The following is a 22,266-nucleotide window of genomic DNA, read 5'->3' as shown; positions in this document are numbered from 1 at the left end:
CTGTGATGGCCGATATGTAAGCGTATGTAAATGATAAAATATCACTAGTTGAGATCATCTGTGACTTATTGAAGGTCGTTGATTGTATCACTCATAATATTCTATTAGAAATATGAGCAATCATTCTTCCCACATACCATATGTGAACAGAACTCAAAAAAGTCCAAATAACTGGTGGAATGGGAAGTACCCAGTATCGAACACTTTACAGTGGTTTCCAGATTAAAGTCTAGAATTGGAATAAAAACACCAGCAGATAATAAAACAAAATGAAATCAAACCTGCATGACAACACCACCTACTCTATAAATAAATGTTAGAACAGAAAGAATCTGTATTGGTCCACATAACACACAAAAAACTGAATTAGTCTGTATACATTTCATTTATATGCATACCAGTAGTTCATTTAATTTAACATCTTTCATGTCAGATAAGTCCCTGCATAGCAGTCTCTTAGTTTCCTTATTACATCTCTTTCCTGGGCGATTTGTTTCAATAATCAAATGAAGCTCTCTTTCTTCTCTTTTCCCACATTAATGAATCATGAACTACATCATATGTATCACTACAGCATGAAAGTACTGAAACAAGAGTGTCTGAAACCATTGTTTTAGGGGAAGGATGTTGGTGCTTGGTTCCTATTTGAACTAGAAACACGAAGTAAAAAGGTTTTGGTTTAGCCCATACCAACGAACATTTGTATAGCCATTCAAACAACTGTCTTATTGTAGTTATGTTACATTACATCAAACAAGGTTTGAACAAAAAATCAGAGCTGGCACCCAAGCAAATTGTGTGAACTGATTAATTCCTTCTTCAAAAAAATTTTAATTGGGATGAAATTAATGCTCAGTTAATGGCACCATTTGTATGTACTCAGCTCATATTTTACATGCAAAAATAGTCACTCTATGGTTTTTCCAGGTTTAAGTTTGCAAGTATGTACACTTCAGAACTTTCTACCCTGTTTATTATTTCTTGTTGGTGAACTAGGTTAATATGTGGTAGGATATTTTTGACAGTATAAAACTGGACAATTTTTTTCCCAGAAGTTTAAAAATAGCCAATCTGTGTAAAACCAGTCAGTAACATTCACAAAAAAATATTATTTACAATTTCTTCTGCTGATTCTTTGCTCAGCTTCACACCAATGCTTGCATCATCTGCAAACAATTCGAATTCTTGCTTTTGAGGCAGATGATGTGGAATCCTTATTTGTATTCTTGAGCAGCCTAGGAAGCTTTCTAAATTCTTCTTCTTAAATAGCAACAAAATCAGAGATAGGCTGATTTACATATTCCATACATATCTAACGTGCAAGATGCAATTAGTCTAATCTTCTCTTCACACTCCCAGTGGGAATGATAAGTAGTGGGTTGCAGCATATTCTTAGATTCACCACTTAAAGTTGTTCCTAGATACTTTCTAGGTAAGCTTTCATGGAATACTTTACATTCGTCTTTGAGTGTCTGCCAATTTAGTTCTTTCAGCATCCCACACTTGGGCAGTAGTCTAGGATGAGGTGGCCAAGTGTTTTGTAATCACTATTCTTTCTAGATTGATTCTTAAAGGAGATGGTCAAATTTTTTTATGACAGCATTATCAGCTTATCTCTTTGAAAATTTAACGTTAAGTTGTTAGTAGTGGAGGCTATTTTTGTCACTCATGTTGAATTTATGAATGATATTTTATCAGCATGTGCCTTGTTCCTCTCAACGAACCTTATAGGCCTGTAAATGTACTGGGCATTATGAGACAGAATTGCTGGCCAGAACAGTTTCATTCAAGATAGATGGCAGATATTACAGTAACTTTCTATGCAGTGAATACTTTCTCTCTTTGTGAAATTGACTCAGCAAATCATTTTGTATCACAACAATGAACGGAAGTGTGCAGAGTAAGCTAACTTTGTAATGCTGTCATTGCCAAAAATCAGTGGTTACATGTACAGTAAATATTGCTGGACCAAAGTGTTTGTGATAGGCTCTGTGTGATTCCCAATTCAAGTTCTGAACAAATTACCTTTTACAGTATTGAATGAACTATGTTTTCCTTATCTTAAGTGATATGCTTTTCATCAAGAGCCAGTCAATACTTGCGAATAATTTTGTTTAATGTACCTCCTGTTCTTGATGCCCTGGTGGGTGTAGTTATGATACGTGCATCACAACAGAGAGCACTATTCCTGCTTTATCAATATAAGATGGTAGGTCATTTATATGTACAAAGAACTGGAATGGTTCCATAATTAAGCCCTTTGAAATACCAGTTGTGATTTCTGCCACTGAGAAGAAGATTCATCTCAAGAGCTGTGTAAGGTAATTAACATGACAGTTTGCTCTTCCTATCGGTTATTTATGAAGTGAATCACATACAATTACACAGTGGCTCAAAATCCATAACGTTAACATTTCTATAAAAGGATGTTGTGATTTGTGCAGTCAAGTGCTGTAGACAGATCAAAAATGTGCTGGTAGGTGAAATCTTATCATTCAGATGTTTTAATACATAATCAGTGAAATGGTAGATGACATGTACAGTGGTGATGCCCTTTTGTAATACAAATTGTGACACCCGGAAGGTTATATTTGCAGATATGCTCAACCAGCTTTAAATACAATACCTTTCTCCAAACTATGGAGAAGAAAGTTAATAATCAAAGGAGTTGATAGTTGTTACACAATTCATTTTTGTCATAGTATACAGCAGAGGCTTTACAATAATACCTACCATTATCTGACATAATGGGCAGTCAAATGAAAATGAGACAGATGGGGAAAAACCTAAGTAAACTGTGTAGTATTTCTACAATAATCAACATAACTGTTACTACATTTGTCTTACTTAGAGACAAGATAATCAGTGCACTCATATAAAAATGTTAGCGGGCCCACGCCACCAAGGTTGTTTAGACAATGCTGCAGAAGTTTCGCTGAGAAGCACTTGCACATTCTCCATACAGTCCCCATCTCCCCACAAGCGGTTTCCATATTTTTGGAGCCCTGAGGAAAGACGATTATGGTTGTCGATTTACTGCAGACAAAGAGGTGCCTGCCTGGATACAATCATGGTTCCATAGGCAACCTCAAGCATTTTTGTATGAAGACATTGACCATCTTGTCTCACAGTGCGAAATTACGGCGATAACTTTAAAAATAATGAACAGTTTGCCTACTTCTTTCCATCTGTCATTATTTTTATTTGATGGCCCCTTATATTTGTTTGCATTTTACTGTTTTCAACACTTGCAGAAATTTTGCAGGACTGTGTGATATGTTTTTAATGTAGCGTTGCTTCAGGGAAAAATAATTTCAATAGTGGTGGTGGTGGTTGTTCATTGTTGTTGTTGTTGTTAGTATAACAACTTATTTAATCCTTAGATGTGGGCTTGTCGCTCTCAGTATGGCTTCGACTTTGACAAGGCAGCCGCTGTCTGTGGAGCAACTTTTCTGGAAGGCAGTTAATCGTGGCTTCAGTCACCATGGAGAGATGTTTTCTGTGGACAATATGGCAGCACTAGCAGCAGAAACATTGCAAGACAGTTGTCAGCAAGTTGAGGTACTGAACAGAGGACTTGGTCATGATGTGACATACATTTTAGGTCATCTTGCTCATGGTGCAATTCTTCTTGTCCCGTATCCTTTTCTCAATTCATTGAATTTGTTTGTTAAGACATTTTATGTATGTATTTAGTGTAAGTTTTGAAATATGAAATGCATCTGTACTACATGTAACTTGTCTTAATTTTGTCATCAGTAATGTTGTAGGCTTCTACGATAGGCATCTGCCACATTTTGTGAAATATTTATTGGGTTTTCAAGAATCCTTACATTCTGCAGAATGCTGTTTTGGAGTTTTAAATGGTGAAGAACAGTAATAATCAGTGCCTCCTTTTCCCAAAATGTGATGACAGAGAAAACCGAGAATAAAAGTAACAGAGGAGGTAAAGCTGAAATGATCATATTTATGGTGTTATTGACCAGGATACCTCATTTTTTCGGTTGTTCGGTTGCCTGGTTCAATTCTTTCTGTTTGATGCCACTCTGGTGATGTCCACGTCATTGTGATGAAGATGGGATGAAATTATTAGGACAGCAACAACACTTAGTACCCAGATGAAGAAAATCTTCAAACAAGCTGGGAATCGATTCTGGGACCCCGCAGTCTACAGGCAGTGATGCTAACCTGGTTGTGGTATGTTAGGGTATTAGGAAATAGAAGAGTTATCTGTTTTCTGGGATACATTTGATGAAAAATGTATTGGTGAAAGACTTAACTGACTATAGTATTAATTAAATGATGGTTTGCCAAGCACAAGGAAAATTAGAGTTATAATAACTGTATCAGAAGATGTGAAATCATAAAAAAAATCCCTACAGCATAAATTCTGTCCTCTCCTCTGATACTTCTGTTTTTTATTTCTTCTGTCGCTTTTTTGCTTCTTTCAACTTTTTCATCCAATCAGTGTGTGGTTTCCTTTAATTTTCAATAGTCTGTTTAATTTGTAATTCGTATTGCTTTTTTCTTCCACTTGATGAACTTGTTGTTCCTGTAGCATACCATCGACTTCGCACACAAGAACTAAAAACATCGACAATCGACCAGTGTTGTGCTGTCAGTCGGTCACTTCGTCATAATCTAGCAATATCATTGGATGTCACTTTGTTAGCACTCTGCAATCCTGGCAATTAATACCATCTTCATCAAACCAGAGCCATTACTTCTCCTTCAGGTAGTTCTTTTATTAATCTATGTGAAGCTGATTAAACCCAGCGAATAATCTTCCAGTAAGTACCAGTCTTCATAAGTAAGTGAATTCAAATTGAAGTCCCCCACTTATCAGTCGTAGGCTGATATTCAAGCTACAGAGGTGGCCCCCAGACTTGGTTAACTACCTCTTATTCTAGAATGAGATTTTCACTCTGCAGCGGAGTGTGCGCTGATATGAAATTTCCTGGCAGATTAAAACTGTGTGCCCGACCGAGACTCGAACTCGGGACCTTTGCCTTTCGCGGGCAAGCGCTCTACCAACTGAGCTACCGAAGCACGACTTGCGCCCGGTCTCACAGCTTTACTTCTGCCAGTATCTCGTCTCCTACCTTCCAAACTTTACAGAAGCTTCTGTAAAGTTTGGAAGGTAGGAGACGAGATACTGGCAGAAGTAAAGCTTCTGTAAAGTTTGGAAGGTAGGAGACGAGATACTGGCAGAAGTAAAGCTGTGAGACCGGGCGTGAGTCGTGCTTCGGTAGCTCAGTTGGTAGAGCGCTTGCCCGCGAAAGGCAAAGGTCCCGAGTTCGAGTCTCGGTCGGGCACACAGTTTTAATCTGCCAGGAAGTTTTCACCTCTTATTCTGTTTGTATTCATTGGTTTTAAAAGCGAAGGAATTATATGCTATAAGAGATGTGGCTATTAAATAATGGGACTATTGTGGTAAAATATTTAATTTCAAAAACATACATATGCAATTATTGTCATCCTCAATGTACACCCCACCTTTACCCTTACAACACTTCATGTGAATTTTCCATTACTGGAAATAGTGCTGGAATCCTCCCATGTGAGTGTCTTGATGACACCTGTCATTTTTTCTTTCACTGCTTCAGTGGGCTGATTAAGCAGATTTGACCTTGGGGGATAGATAAGTCATGTGGCATTAGATCAGGCAAATAAGGTAGATGGTTTGACATTGGGATGCTGTACTTCACCATGAACCTCTTACCAGAAAGTACAGTATGAGCTGGTGTTGTGTCTTAATGCAGAAACGATGCCCTGTCCTTCCACAATTCAGGTTGTTCTTATTTTCTCATGGAGCAACAACCTCATAGTTTGACGTTCGGAAACCCAGTGGAGATACCGTTACATGAACACTGAAGTCTTGGGGAAAAAAACCCCAATCATTCACCACCTCTTTGAATCTTGATTTGCTCATTTGAATTTCTCTCGCTCTCAGTGAAGTTTCTGGATACATTTTCAGGAGGTTTTTGTGCAATATGAGAATTTTCGGCACCAGTTTTGCACACATTTTTCTTATTTTAAATTGGTTATGTAAAATTTGCCTTATGCATTCTGTATCAGTTCTTACGGTTTCATCAATCGATCGGCGGTCATCTTGAAAATACTTGAACTACTCAGGAACTTATGTATGTGATAAACAGTCTTTAGCATACAGTTATTTTAGTAAAAGAAATGTTTCAGTAACCCTTTTTCAAAGTTTCGTGTGAAACTTCAAGACAATTCATTGCTCTATTGTTACATTTACCATTTTTCTGGGAAAACAAAGTAAGAGCTCTCACACAAATGGAGACCATGGCCACACTGATTTGTCTACAGATACCAGTGATGCTGCATTTGACTGAGAAAGCTTCATGCTACTCAGCTATTGGTTTGTAAATCTTTGGTACATGCATACATACTCTATGGCAGCCTCAGTCCTGTTATTTTATAGTCACACCTCATACTTTAGAGTTATATGCAGCCATTAAGCCATGTGATAACACTTATCATTGATTTTATTTGCATAGGATTATATCTTCAGAAACATATCATACCAAACTTACAGTTTTCCCTTTGTAGTTATCTTCAGTCAAACGTAGTTATATCTTTAGAACTGTTTTCATATTTTTTCCATCCTTTTCAACTGCCATCTGTTCACATCTTCCAAGAGTTCTTACTTGTCTTCTCTTTATAGTTTTGACCCCAAAACATGTTGCTGCGAACACATTTTCTTATGTGGTTATAAGCACAAGTGAAAGCAGGAGCGAAAGCATACAGTTTCACAAGTTGAATTGAAACATTAATGTGTGTAATGATTCACAGTTTGTAATCGTAGCTGGAGTAGAAAGTTGAAGAATAGAAAGTAAAAAAAAGACTTGAATATGATGGCAGGACTACTGGTCCCCCCTGGGGATCCACAACTCTTTTGTGGATACGTGCGTAGCGAGCACGGGGCCCCGAGCTAATGTGGCCTTCCTTCCTTTCCGGGCTGCATACCTTCCCTTTCCGCATCCTTCCCCATCCCCTGTCTTCGCCCCCCCCCCCCCCCCCCAACCTCTGGCTCTTTCCTTCACTTTCTCCCCCTCTGGGAGTATGGTTTGCGCCTACGTCCGGAGACGGACGCTTGTAAATGTACCGCATTCTTCGCCTTCCTTGCTTGTATGTCTCCTTCCTTCCTTTGTCCTTCTCTTTTCCTTACCTCTTCTCTTTACCCTTTTCTCCGCTGCGGCGTTTGAGACCTCTCTTCTTTCCTTTCCCTTTCTCTTTCTTCCTCCCTGTGCGTGTCTGAAGGCCGACCCACGCACTTCCATGCGTAGCCGGTGACGGGGTAACGCGTAATTCCCCGCCCCGGGTAGACAGGTAGGACACGTACGTACCCCCTGGTAACGGCCAGGCCCAGGGAGGGGTGATTACCCGAGCTGATACCTTCCGAAAGTGCCGATTGGTCCCTCCGTCCGTTTGTCGGGAGGTGTGACCTGAGGTGTGAACAATCACCTAAGGCGGGAGTGCCCTCAGAGAGGGCCCCCACAAGGGAGGAGCGCACCATCGGAGACGCCGGTAATCATGGGGGATTCTTCCGCAATGGTTTCCTCACCTTCCACTTTGTCTGCTCACAAACGTAAGTTCACTGAGTCTCAGCCACAGTCAGTTCTTCCATCGTTGCCACAGTTCCTTGTTGTTTCTCGGTCTGACGAAGGTCACGACTTCTCCACGGTCAACCCTTTCATTATTCAGAAAGGTGTCGACGCAATTGCAGGTCCTGTGAAGTCTTGTTCCAGATTACGGAATGGCACCCTGTTGTTAGAAACAGTCAGTGCCCTCCAGGCACAAAAATTGCTGCGTACCTCACTACTACACACCTTCCCCGTCCGGGTGGAACCGCACCGTACTTTAAATTCCTCGCGTGGAGTCGTTTATACACGCTCCCTCGATGGCTTGTCTGACGAAGAAATTCAGCACTACCTGTCTGACCAGGGCGTAACGGCTGTTCGTAGGGTTATGAAGAGGGTTGACACAAACATCATTCCAACCCGCACTGTCTTCTTGACATTTGACAGAGTTCAACTCCCATCAAAGATAAAGGCAGGCTATGAGATAATTTCCGTTCGCCCTTACGTCCCAAACCCTACGCGTTGCTATCGGTGTCAGCGGTTCAATCACACCAGCCAGTCCTGTTCCAATCCGGCCAAATGTGTTACGTGTGGCAGGGATGCCCATGAGGGTGCTTGTCCACCTCCATCCCCTCGCTGCATCAACTGTATGGGTGACCACGCTGCTTCCTCTCGAGATTGTCCCGTTTTCAAGGACGAAAAGCTCATCCAGGAGATCAGAGTAAAGGAAAAGGTGTCGACCTTTGCTGCTCGAAAATTATTCGCCAGTCGACAGCCCACCGTGCCTCAGAAAGGAAAATACAGCACTGTCCTTGCTTCTCCTCGGCCAACAAAGGAGGCAGCCACGCAGACTTGCGACCTCACTTTTAGTGCCACGGTCGTCAGATCGGCCAGTGCAAAGATCGCCCGTTCAACCTTCCCGCTTTCGCCTGCCCACTCTATGGCTCACCCTTCGTCGGGTTCTGCTAAATCTCGAGCCCACAAGTCAGACACGAAGTCTTCGAAAACAGAGCATACTCGTGAAGAGTTTTTACGTACCGCAACTTCACAACCATCGGTTCCTCCTTCATCTAAACATCATACTTCCAAGAAGGCTACAAAGAAACCCAGTTCCTCTCCTTCTCCGCCAAGGCGTGTCCCATCTACAGCACCACCTGGCGGAAATCGCCCTCGGTCGTCCTCTGTGTCGCCGAGGCGCACTGCTGGCGGCCGGTCAACCGGCCGATCGCTGGTGGCAGGAGCTGCTCCTGACCAACCTATGGATCAGGATCTTCTGCCTTCGGCTGAATGCCATTCCATGCTGTCGGTTGCAAGCTCTGAGCAGTCGTTGAGTTGACAGCGACCTTGGTCACAGTCCTCAATTTTCTGTTCACCCTATGTCCATTATCCACTGGAATATCCGCGGCATTCGAGCCAATCGGGATGAATTGTCGATCCTCTTACGATCCTACTCGCCGGTCATCTTCTGTCTTCAGGAAACAAAGCTGCGTCCCCATGACCGCTTTGTTCTCCCTCATTTTCAGTCCGTCCGATATGACCTCCCCTCTGTTGAAGGCACCCCAGCACATGGAGGACTCATGATTCTTCTCCATGAAACTCTCCATTATCACCCAATCCCCTTAAACAGTTCCTTCCAAGCTGTCGCCGTCCGTCTTTCTCTTTCTGGATACACGTTCTCTCTTTGTACTGTATACATTCCATCGTCCACACCAATGGCACGAGCTGATCTCCTTCATCTTCTTGGTCAGCTTCCACCCCCCTAGTTGCTGGTTGGGGACTTCAATGGCCACCACCCGCTTTGGGGATCTCCACATCCTTGTCCACGTGGCTCCCTATTGCTAGACGTCTTCCACCAAGCGGATCTAGTTTGCCTCAACACTGGGGCCCCCACATTTTTGTCTGCCTCCACGACACATTTATCTCATTTGGACCTTGCGGTCGGTACTGTTCCGCTAGCTCGGCGCTTCGAATGGTTCGCCCTTGATGATACACACTCGAGTGACCACTTTCCATGTGTCCTTAGACTGCAGCCTCAACTGCCATATATGCGCCCGCGACGCTGGAAGTTTGCCCAAGCCGATTGGACACTTTTTTCGTCTCTAGCGACATTCGATGACCGTCGCTTTCCCAGCGTCGACGATGAGGTCACACTTATTACCGCTGTTATTCTTACAGCTGCGGAACATTCAATACCACGCACCTCCGAATTGCCCCGGCGCCCCCCAGTTCCTTGGTGGAACGAGGCATGCCATGACGCAATACGTGAGCGACGATGTGCTCTTCGCATTTTCCGTCACCATCCTACTTTGGCCAACTGTATCCGCTATAAGCAGCTCCGTGCGCGATGCCGTCGCGTCATCCGCGATAGCAAGAAGGCAAGCTGGAAATTCTTTATTAGCTCATTTAACACCTTCACTCCCTCCTCGGAAGTTTGGAGTCGGCTTCGACGGTTCTCAGGCGCGCCTAGTTTCTCCCCGGTCTCTGGGCTCACTGTCGCGCATGATACCTTAGTGGACCCCGTCGCAATTTCTAACTCATTGGGTCAGCACTTTGCTGAGATTTCGAGCTCTTCCAATTACCCGCCAGCATTTCTCCCGAAGAAACGTGCAGCGGAAGTGCGACATCTTGCTTTCTCCTCTCAAAATCACGAAAGCTACAATACTGTTTTCTCCATGCGGGAACTCCAACATACCCTCTCTTCTTCTCGCTCCTCCGCCCCAGGTCCGTATGGTATCCATGTCCAAATGTTGCTGCATTTATCCACCCATAGTCTGCGTTTCCTCCTTCGCCTTTATAATCGAATTTGGACCGACAGTTCTTTTCCCAGACAATGGCGGGAAGCTATCGTCGTTCCCGTTCCGAAACCTGGAAAGGACAAACATCTCCCCTCTAGCTATCGCCCCATTTCTCTCACGAGTAGTGTCTGTAAGGTTTTAGAGTGTATGGTGAATTACCGTTTAGCTTGGTGGCTGGAATCCCGCAGTCTTTTAACACCTGCCCAATGCGGATTCCGAAAGCATCGTTCTGCAGTTGACCATCTTGTTGCTCTCTCCACTTATATCGTGAACAATTTTCTCCAGAAACGCCAAACGGTAGCCATATTTTTTGATCTGGAGAGAGCATACGATACCTGTTGGAGGACAGGCATCCTCCGCACACTGTTCTCTTGGGGCTTTCGAGGCCGGCTGCCCCTTTTTCTTCGCGAATTTGTGGCAGAGCGCACATTTAGGGTGCGGGTGAACACTACTCTCTCCCGTACTTTCTCCCAAGAAAACGGGGTACCCCAGGGCTCCGTGCTAAGTGTTGTACTTTTTGCCATCGCCATAAATCCAATTATGGATTGTCTCCTTCCTGATGTCTCGGGCTCCCTCTTTGTGGACGATTTTGCGATCTACTACAGCTCTCAACGGACAAGCCTTATTGAATGACGTCTTCAAGGATGTCTCGATCGCCTCCACTCGTGGAGCATCGAAACCGGCTTCCGTTTCTCACCCAGTAAGACCGTTTGCGTTAATTTTTGGCGACGTAAGGAGTTTCTTTCGCCCTCCTTACATCTAGGTCCTGTCAACCTTCCGTTTTCCAACGTCGCTAAATTCTTGGGTCTTATGTTTGACAGAAAACTGTGCTGGTCCTCCCACGTTTCCTATCTTTCGGCTCGCTGTCTGCATTCCCTTAACACCCTCCGTGTCCTGAATGGTACCTCCTGGGGAGCGGACCAAGTGGTCCTTCTCCGCCTCTATCGCGCCTTAGTGCGCTCGAAATTGGATTATGGAAGCATAGTCTACTCCTCTGCTCGGCCGTCTATTCTTCGGCGTCTCGACTCTATCCACCACCGTGGATTACGTTTAGTGTCTGGAGCTTTTTACACCAGCCCTGTGGAAAGCCTTTATGCTGAGACTGCTGAACCTCTGCTGTCCAATCGGCCGGCAGTCCTTCTGAGTCGTTATGCTAGCCATCTGTCTTCCATGCCTGCTAATCCAGCCCATGACCTTTTTTTCGACGCCTCCTTTGATGTAGGGTATGCAGGCCGCTCCTCCTCCCTACTACCCCCGGGAGTCCGCTTCCGTCAACTGCAGGTGACTGCTCCATTCTCTTTCCTTCTGCTTTCCTAAAACCTTCTTGACAACTTGGGGTACAGCACCGCCTTGACTCCGTCCCCGGATCTGCTTGCTCCGTGACCTATGTCAGTTTCCCAAGCATGGTACCCCTACACTTGTTTACCGTCGGGCATTTGCTGCTCTATGTGCACAAATGACTGACGCCACATTTATTTACACCGACGGCTCGCAAAACATCGTTAGGTGTAGGGAGTGCCTATATTGTTGGCGACACCCCAAATCACTTTCGGCTTCCCGACCAGTGTTCGGTTTATACTGCGGAGCTTTACGCTGTTCTCCAGGCTGTCCACTACATCCGCCGCCATCAGCGGATACAGTACGTAATCTGCTCAGATTCTCTCAGCTCTCTCCTAAGTCTCCAAGCTCTTTAACTGTACCAGTCACCTAGTCGGACCTGCCATGGCATGCCCTGAAACCTAGGCCTGCTAGTGTTCAGTCGTGCAACAAATTCATCTCATCTTGAATTAATACTGGATGGTCAATTCTCACCTAAATACATGCAATGTTACAACTGAAAACGCTAAACCATACACTCTGCTAGGCATTGATTATCTCTGGCATATAGCCTCCCCACCTGGTGTATGTCCTTCATAACTTTTATTTGCATCCCTGTAAAAGTGCTATTACACTCTACCTATGGAATATCATTTTCTGTCATAATGTCCTTCGTACTCTCAAATCTTGATCCATGGGTCATATCCTTGTGGCAGACCCAGGTGCAAGCCATCTTCCATTGATCTGCCCACTGGCTTCTATTACAGCCCTGTCACTTTTGTTTTCTGCCTCATCAGAAGCAGAGCACCTGCCAAAGAACCCACACCATATACAATCTTTCCTACATTACCACTGCACTTGTGTTCGATCCAGAAGCAACTTGTCATTGGTCGCTTCCAGACCTCTCTCTGAGCTGAGGTGGATCTGTGGATTTGACCCTGTTTCGTTTTGCGTCAGGCACCAGTAACACTAGCCACCAGATCATAGTGGTGGTCACTAGTACGTGTTAAGATAAACCAGCATTACCATTTTCACATGAACACAGTAGATTTCTCTCAACTGCTACATGAAATAGCATTTCTGTGAAATTAGATGGGGCGTTATAGAATTATGCTGTGATCGTAAAAGTGACACAGTGTAGAATCTAAAATGACAGAATATGTGGTGCACAATAAAACTGATGACAGTGAAGAGGAATTCAGGGAATTAAAAAATGAAATATATTCTGAGCACATTGTTTCTATTATGATCCCATAATGTTGTGAGTTAATGCACAGTGTTTATAGTAGTGAGCTATTTTGTGTTGTTTGTAAGTAACTGTCCATTTTCAGATGGATTAAAAATCCACCCCATTTTTTAAACTAAATGTCAAACAATAAGTTTGAAAAATATTTTTTTATTGCCTGTGAAGAAGTTGTAATCCTTACCTTCTCCTAGCTATGATGCAGATGCTAACCACGCACCATGTCTTAGACGTGGACACAAAGCTCACTGGGCTGCTGTGTGTGGGGCAGTAAGACTGGACTCATCTGCTGTTTATGTAGTTGCTCGACAGGGAAAGAGTCGTCGACTGGCTTTGTGGTCATATGAAGAACTCCGCCTCAGCAATGAGAACCTCATTGAGCTTGATCCGGTTTGTTGAATTTTTAGTCTTGTGCATCATGCTACATCCATTTAAATAACACATTAATTGCATGTTACAATATAACTGTTGCTTCAGATTGTGTAAAAAAGTTGAAATTGTGAAATGATATTATCCATAGAAATTTAGTTTTCATGTGCTGTTCGTGTATAGAGAATATAAGAGAATGAATATGAGGGTTATATTATAAGTTATTAAAAAAAAAAATAATTACAGTGAAGTCAGGAATATACCGCAACCATCTATATAAAGTGCTCCTGCAGGTACCATGAAATTAAGACTAGACTAATTACAGTGTGCATAGTGGCATTTAAGCAATCATTCTTTCCATTTCCATATACATATACTTCCACAACATGTACATATTTACTCTGCAAACCACTGTTAATTGCATGATAAAGGGTACATCCCATTGTACCAGTTATTAGTTCCATTCACACATTAATCTAATCTTGTCTTCGCGTTCTCTGTGGAAGTGATATGTAAATTGATTTTCATTGGATAGTTTGTGTCTATCGTTAAAAATCTGCCAGCTCTTTTTTTTTTTTTTACCATGTTTGTGACATTATCCCTAGTGTGAAATAAACCTGTGACCATTCGTCCTAGTATTCTATGTAGCTGTTCAATATCTCCTATTAGTCCTGTTTGGTTCCACACAACTGAGCAACATTAAAGGATGAGCCAAACAAGTGGAATGGGGAGAAATTGTACTTTGTGGTACAGTGGACAGTTCCCTGTGATATACATTTCCATCGTCTCTAGATTGAAGGTGTAGATAAAATATGTTTTTGGTGCAAATTATTTCTCAGCCTATTTGCCTTCAAAATTTACACACTTTTGCATGCATTAAAAAATACTCTGAGTTTATCTACTCTGATGATGGTACATAACAACATTGTTTTGAAAAGATTCAGCAGCTTTCTGGTATGGTTAATCTCACTGTCCACAATTTTTTAAATAAGGGAACAAAAGAAAGCAATTATTTACTGATGTGTCATTTTTATCTGTCAAGTAACCATTTTAATTGTTCTTGGGTATTCAGCCAGTAGTCATTAATGTCATACAAATTTTCAACAAGAAGTCTTGCTGACATCCTCAATGAACTGCTGAGGAATGGGGAGAGTGGGGCCATTTGTGTACCCTTTTTTAAGAGGAATAAGCAGTGGGCCAACTAATGGCACCTGAAAAGTTGTGTAGTATGAATGACTGTACCCGATTAGAGCCAAAAGAATTTAAATTGCCAACAAAGTCTTCAGTTAAATATTCAGTTGTTTGACATGCTATGTGACAGCATTGTGGAGAAAGGTACAGCATCTTAGGTTGTTTTTACTGATTTTGTTGATGACCTGTGGCAAACAAATTTGCAAGTCTTAAATATGCTGAAGTATACCTGTACCCCTACGGTGAGTCATGCATTGATCTTCTTCAATCATCTTGCACCCAACACTCATATTTTTTGTAACAGCCACAGATTTTGGTAGAGTTACCAAGTGTGGTGGCATAGCAGTTAGCACACTCACGTTTGTGATGATGCTGGCTCCATTCCGCGTCTGACCATCCAGATTTAGGTTTTCCGTGATCTCCCTAAATGACTCCAGGTAAATGCTGGATGATTGAAAGGGCACAGCTAATTACCTTCCCCATCCTTGAAACAGTCAGAGGTTGTGCTCCATTTGTAATGACCTCGATGGCGATGGGGTGTTAAACTCTAATCTTCTTTCCTTGTTTCATGAAATTAATTATTGACAGAAGCACAGCTGTGACGAAATCATGTATACCAATTGCAAACAGTCATTTCTATAAGTAGCTGATTACCAAAAGTTGAACGAATGAATTTGTGGCATTGTAGTTCAGTAAGGCCTTTACGAAAATTGTAAAAACAAATCCAGAAGCAACTTTCCTGTGAAATTTCCACATTAAAAACTCACTGTAAACAAATTACCCAGTGTTTTAAGCTATCATCATTGAAACAATAACAAATGACAAATTTTAAAATGATAGTTGTGCCACATTTCAGTGGGACTATCTTGTGGGTATTTCTAAAAACTTAAAAGTGACCCTTATATTAATCTGAACTGTAAGTTTTCTCAGTGAGGATGAAGTCAGTTCTTTTGCTCTGTGTATTAAAGTATGATTCTTTACTTTCAGGCCATTGTAGTTCCAAATTAACTAAACATACTAATTCATGGTACCGTATTTACTCGAATCTAAGCCGCACTTTTTTTCCGGTTTTTGTAATCCAAAAAACCGCCTGCGGCTTAGAATCGAGTGCAAAGCAAGCAGAAGTTCTGAAAAATGTTTGTGGGTGCCGCCACAACTAACTTCTGCCGTTGAATATATGTAGCGCTACACAGGCATGCTTTGTAGGCACAAAGATAAATACTGACACCAAATCCTCAGCTTTAGTAAATAAATTAAAAAAAAAAACAAAGGCGGAAGACGAGCTTTTTTCTCTGCCCCAAGTTTCGACCACTGCATTTTCATAGATTATCCAATGAAGTGAATACAAATTCCATATTGTTTATCTTCGAATGTAGCAGCATTTCAATGTACTACGAAAATCCGACTGGCAAGACTGTTTGGTATGTTTGTCGATATGGCCAACTCTACGTTCTGAATTTTTTCCTACCTGTGAGAAGAGATGGTTGCTAATAGGAACTTTTATGAATTGTGAATCACATGCAGTATTCCGTTCACCATAAGAATAATACGAATATAAACATTTTGCCATGTATTGTTTCGTGTTTGCTGCTATCTCATTTAAATCCTGTCTGCCTAATAAACTACGAAACTAGAGTGAGTCAACAGCAAATGCGGAAGAATATATGTATCATGTCATGTTTATATTCGTATTATTCTTATGCCTAATAGTGATACAGTCAGAAATGAAGCACAGCAATTGACTAGATTTTTAAATCTAAGATGACTCTAATTTCTGTGCAGAATGTAATGTTCTAAAGAGGCGCCTGCAAAGATTTTCAAAAGGAGAAAAATTTTCGCAAAACTCTCGTTCAGAACATCTTCTATCATACGCAGTCTATTATTTGGTTCTTGTTGATCATTATCAAAGAAAGCAGCAGTGTAAGTAACAACAAATAGCAGTCTCTTGCCATTGTTTCCATAATTCCATAATGCGATAAACAATGCAAGACACAGTACAGTAATGCATTTTCAGCTTAGAGTGACGTAAACACCTATAACAAAGAAAATGGCGCTTCTTAGATCAAAGAAAAATAAGCAATCAATTCAAACCAGATGAAGCACGTGAAAAAGGAAGGGTACCCGTACAAATACGGATGGACCGCCTGACGCATAGCAATGGCTACCTGGTAAAGCTTAACTGCTAAGCTTACGACTCGAACCAAACTATTGTAGCTGTATTGTCATTCATACGACCTAAATTGTGTCTCATATTACAAAGGACCAACTTTGTTTTGATTTGGAGATGCAGCCTAAAACGTTTCTCTCCCCTTGAATTTCGAGTCTCAAATTTCTGGTGCGGCTTAGATTCGGGAAAAATTTTTTCCCTTGATTTGGATCTCATTTTTCAGGTGCGGCTTAGATTCGAGTAAATACGGTAATTTTGTGAGTGCACACACTATCATTAGTTGAAATGGATGAAATTAGGATAGGGAAATGTCATTACAGCCATCACAAGTTGAGAAAATGGACTGTGATACATCCCAGTCAATACATTGTTGACAACTTCTTAGTTTATTTTGTGTAAAGGCTGCTGTGCAGAGACAGTCACACTTGATCTTGCTGATGAAATTTTGGTGGACCTGAAGTACAAAATCGTGGAAATAAGTGTTGCTATAATACATTCAGGAAGATTTTTGGAGTATTGCAAGATGACACAGTAGTAAACTCCCTTCTGGGCTACACAGAGACAGAAGTTAATTTGCTTCATAATTGCTCAGCTGTGATGGAGCTTTATAAAGCCCAAGAACAGCAGAAGTAGACACCCTCTTTGTAGCAAAGTAATGTGAATTAATTAATAAGGACAAATCTTCCATTTCAGACTGTATACCAATTAGGTTTCTTTCACAGTGTGCTGATGTAACAATGTGTAAAGCTGCTTGCTTAGCGAAAGATTTATATGTATCAACTAGGAAGTTTTAAAAGTCATATCAGTATACAAGAAAGGAAACAGAAGTAATCTGCTGAAATACAATATCACTGACATTGATTTGTATTAGAACTTTAGAACATATACTTTGTTCAAACATCATGAATTAACTTGAAGAAAACAATCTGTCAGCACATAGTCAATACCATGCCCTAATATGGCAACACAGTGCTCATGTAAGGAAACTAGACATGCATCTGAATGGAGCAGTGAGAATTATTACAGGTACACTAAAATCCACACTGATGTCTTGGCTGCAAGCCATCAGTAAAGTTTCACCATCTGAATTGTGATGCCAAGAAGCAAACAGTTGAGAAAGTTGCATAACCCTTACTACTCCCAAGATGTTCCAGTTCATACAGTCTTAAATGTTCCCCCTCCTGACTGCTTGATATCATGCACTCCACTGTGGCATAATGGAAGAAACAACCTGTGGCATAATGGAAGAAACAACAGGTAGTTTTACTTTAAAGAAATGTGGTGCAAGAGATGGAATGCTTCAACAATAAAACAATAAAGAGTTAAAATATCCATCAGCCAGCGTACCAGGATTTGATCTGAAGAGGAGTGGACAAGACAGAATAGCTGGTTGCACCAGATTCAGTGCTATGCAGCACAAGTGGGGGCTCCAAAACTTTGCAGCCTGCAGTTTGCAATAACAAACCAGTGAGCATATTGTCAAAGAATGCCTTCTGAGAATGTATCCAGGACAATTCCATGACTTTATTAGTGCTGCTCCCTCTACTATCATTTTGCTTCATTCACTACATGTTGAACTTTGGTTAAATGTATCTGTTTTGATTAATAGGATTACAATTACAAACAACTTAAATTGGAATGACGACATGGAAAATGTCGTGTGGAAATCAAACCCAAGACTGTGTTCTATTGGCAGAACTTATAGGAGCTGCAACAATGCGCTTGTCGGTCTTCTGGAGTATGGGATCCTTACCATATAGGATTGACAGAGAGCATGGAAAAAGTTTAAAGAAGGGCAGCTCATTTTGTATTATAGTGAAATAGGGGAAAGTGTGGCACAAATACAATACATTAGTTGGGGTGGCAAACATTTTCCATTGCAGCAAGATCTTTTCACAAAAATTCAATTACTGACTTTCTCTTAATAAATGAAAACAAAAATGGGAAAGAGGGGAAGTGACTTGGGAATGAAAAACATTATTATGATTGTAAACAGTGGACAAAGGAAAATGTCAGATTTAAATTGATGAACAGTTGCATTGGAGATAGTTTCTTTATTAAGAGGGATCTCTTGTATCTGCATGATGAATGGAATAGTTAATGCAGCAAAGCAAAATGGTGTTGTAAAACTTTATTTTGACCAGCTGTATGACAGTGATCTGTAGGATGGGAAAGATGTGAGATTTTATTGCATTTGACCATGGCTAAATCACCAATACTGGACTGTCCATGGGCAGTTGTGTCAAGGGTCTGCCACAAGTACTTTCCTTCTGCTGGAACTACTACCAACAGGTCAGGTGCCTTGGTGAAAAGCATGTGAATAATATTGATTGCTACTACATAGCTCTTATAGTGACTACAGTTGATTGAGTCAGACACCCTGACAAATTATTTGCTAATTAAGTGTTATACTAGAAGAATAACAAAAATGTGGTAGCAACTAGACTACGCAGAAACATCAGCTTGCTTTGGAACATGGAAGCCACTGACAGACAACATGAGCACTTGCATTCATCATATGCTACAGCTTGCAGAGTTAAGCACGAGTACAGGAACCCTGCCGTGTAGAGAGAGAGAGAGAGAGAGAGAGAGAGAGAGAGAGAGAGAACATTGCCTAGATGGACATATCATGTTATCATTTGAAATGTGTGAATGACACAGTACGAGGAGATGGATTTCTCTTGCAAGCAGAGGAGAGCACAGATTAGTAGTTGTGTCCTCACTCGATACTTTTTTAATATCAGATGAGAGAGTACCAAGGATATTACCTGCACTCTAATTTCTATGTGCTTCAGCTCAACAGTTCTTGACAGTAGAAATTATCTCTTACAGATAGCACCCCTGCACCAGAAACTGACGACATTTGCAGCAAAGTAATACTTTGACAGTAGAGGATGTAGTATAACAATATTACATTATGCTAATTAAAAAGGCATTTCTATCATCAGTAACATTGACAGGCAAATGTGTGCAAGTTCTGTATGTCATTTTAACTTTTGTTACCATCAGTATATGAGCAATATGCACCTTGCCCATCCACACTGCATCTCTGTGTGCAATATTTTGTAAATTGGGATGAGACTTCATCACTTTGCTCCTTGCATTCTCCTCTCAATGTGGCAAAGAAACTGCGGGGAAAGTAGATCTGCTATCATCAGTCAGTAGTGAAAAATATAGGAATCAACTGGCAGACCAAACACACTATTTGTTTGTCTGCAACACACTGCCCTAGATAAATGGATTTAACAAGATAATGCACAACTCAATCCTATCTTATGTGATGTGTTGGCAGAAGAGCCAACACCGTGTTGCTAGAGGAGGCCGAAATGCACGCGTTTAAGCTCACACAGGCTGGCGTGAGGTCTGGAACAGTTAAAGGAGTTGAGTCTAATAAATAAAGTACGAAGCTCTTGGAATACTTAACTTTAATCCACAATTGGAGAACATCGCTCTTCTTGATACATTAATTACAATCTCAATATAAACTGGTAATGGCGCCTTGCTAGGTCGTAGCAAATGACGTATCTGAAGGCTATGCTAACTATCGTCTCAGCAAATGAGAGCGTATTTGTCAGTGATCCATCTCTGGCAAAGTCTGCTGTACAACTGGGGCGAGTGCTAGGACATCTCTCTAGACCTGCCGTGTGGCGGCGCTCGGTCTGCAATCACTGACAGTGGCGACACGCGGGTCCGACGTATACTAACGGACCGCGACCGATTTAAAGGCTGCCACCTAGCAAGTGTGGTGTCTGGCGGTGACACCACATTATGTGTCTGCAAACACTCAGACATGAGGATACTTGTTTGGCTCTTAGCTTCATTTGACCTCAGTCCTGTTCAGGATGCCAAGATGGCTGTATAGTGACTGATGGGTATAAAAGCCTGATCATTGTTTACTGTTTTATGGAGTGTATACATCAGAAATTTGCATATTCACTGAAGTGAAAGATGTATTACAAACAAGTAAGGAGATTACTTACTACTGTAACTGACATTTCATTCACGAGTGCATTCAGCATGTGATATTCCACTGGACACTTCTCACTTACCATTTTGAGCAACTGAAATTAGTTCTCAGTAAGGCAAATTAGATGCTTGTGGCCACCTGGTAATGATAAAAAATTAAGACAGTATTGGTAGACAGTTGGTTTTCATTGTGCTACATGATTTTCTATGCAGGGGTTAACCGTTAAGTATTTCCTTTCACCTTTAAATGCTCTGTGATACTTGCTGGAGCATAGTATCGTTAGACACCTGGCATCCATATCATTGAAGACTGTCTTTGCATATTTCTGTGGTTTTTCTATCTCAGATGTATTTTAGATACCCCAAATTTAAAATACCTTTTCAGATTTGTTTGAGAATGATACGTCAAGATAGTACTTTATCTGTAACTGTTTCTGCTGTTGCGGTGAATTTTGTAAAATATGGTAAATGGCCATTGTTTACATTTATGAACAACTATATGTTCTGTTCCACATCAGGTTGTCAGCAGTGACATGTCAGTGACCATGGACAGTTAGAAGTCAGGAGAACTGGATAGACAGAACTAGTTTCACTTTATCATCTGCAAAGTTGTGCATTTGTTTATAGATTCAGTGAGGTTTTTAGGTATCACATGTTTGTATGCTTCCCTTAGTATCAAACCAAAAGAATCTGCAGACTTGATGCCATAAAGCAGTCCAAAATTCTAAATTTTAGGCTATAGGACATATCGACTAGATAGAGGTTGTGGTTTATTGACCAGATGATACAGTGCTAACATACAGTAGCTGTTGAAGAAAGGGACTGGCAGCACGTATTGCAGCCACACGTGAGGGACCCCCAGTGTGATTTACCCAGCTGCCACTGACAGCAGGAAAGTGAAAATTCTTAACACCGCATATGGATGTCTTTCTGCTGTGAGGAGTGTGGCAGAAGTTGCCAACTCACGCACACATTGTCAAGCTGGAGAAAAGGGGATGTTATCATATTGATGGGTGGAGGTGACAATTGGGCAAATCCACAGACTGCGGGATATCAATGTTAAATACATAAGATGAATTCACAGTTGCAAATAATGACTACCATCAGCTGTAGAATGAGATGATAATGAAAATTTGTACCGGACTGGGACTCAAATCCAGATTTCCCACTTATTGCGAGCAGGCGCCTTACCATTTGGCTATCCGTGCTGCACCACTCCTGGCCAGACCCAAACTTAAATGGGTAGTATGCAGGTTAGGAAACACATATTCAAAATATCCTTTTTAGCGTCTGTATGTGTTTAAAAAAAAAGGGATTGATCACAGACCAAACAAATTGTCAAGCTGAAGTGAAAAGAGATTATAGCAGTGGCATAGGAAACAAATAGACAAGTTGTAGGTTGCAGGACATCCACTCTTAATTGAACATGCAGTTTGATAGGCAAGAGAAACGTTGGCTATAGTAAAGTGCATGTGGTCATCCAGCTGTGGGAATTGTGGGTGGTACAGAACTTTTTAACATGATATTGGACGATAATTTGATAGGCCATAGGAGAATATGAGCTGGTCAGCTGAGTGTATGGCCACACCCAGGGAGAGAATTCTGAAGAAC

At 41.5% G+C, this 22,266-nt stretch overlaps 1 protein-coding gene and 2 non-coding genes across 3 annotated transcripts in view; 2 read left to right on the top strand and 1 right to left on the bottom strand.

Moving 5' to 3' along the window:
* Positions 1-22,266, top strand: part of LOC124788689 (UPF0692 protein C19orf54 homolog) — a 50,171-nt gene that overhangs the window by 4,411 nt on the left and 23,494 nt on the right. The window contains exons 2-3 of the mRNA XM_047255973.1: positions 3,384-3,638; positions 13,157-13,352. Coding sequence (XP_047111929.1) covers positions 3,384-3,638; positions 13,157-13,352 — 451 coding nt within the window. The remainder of the gene's footprint in view (positions 1-3,383; positions 3,639-13,156; positions 13,353-22,266) is intronic.
* Positions 4,976-5,050, bottom strand: Trnas-cga. Its single transcript has one exon. It is a non-coding gene; the product is annotated as a tRNA-Ser (tRNA).
* Positions 5,242-5,316, top strand: Trnas-cga. The gene has a single exon. It is a non-coding gene; the product is annotated as a tRNA-Ser (tRNA).

The sequence above is a fragment of the Schistocerca piceifrons genome, chromosome 1 (genome assembly GCF_021461385.2).
Source record: "Schistocerca piceifrons isolate TAMUIC-IGC-003096 chromosome 1, iqSchPice1.1, whole genome shotgun sequence".
NCBI classification, from domain to species: domain Eukaryota; kingdom Metazoa; phylum Arthropoda; class Insecta; order Orthoptera; family Acrididae; genus Schistocerca; species Schistocerca piceifrons.
The sequence above is the reverse complement of the archived record's forward strand: the minus strand, read 5'-3'. Positions and strand labels throughout refer to the sequence as shown.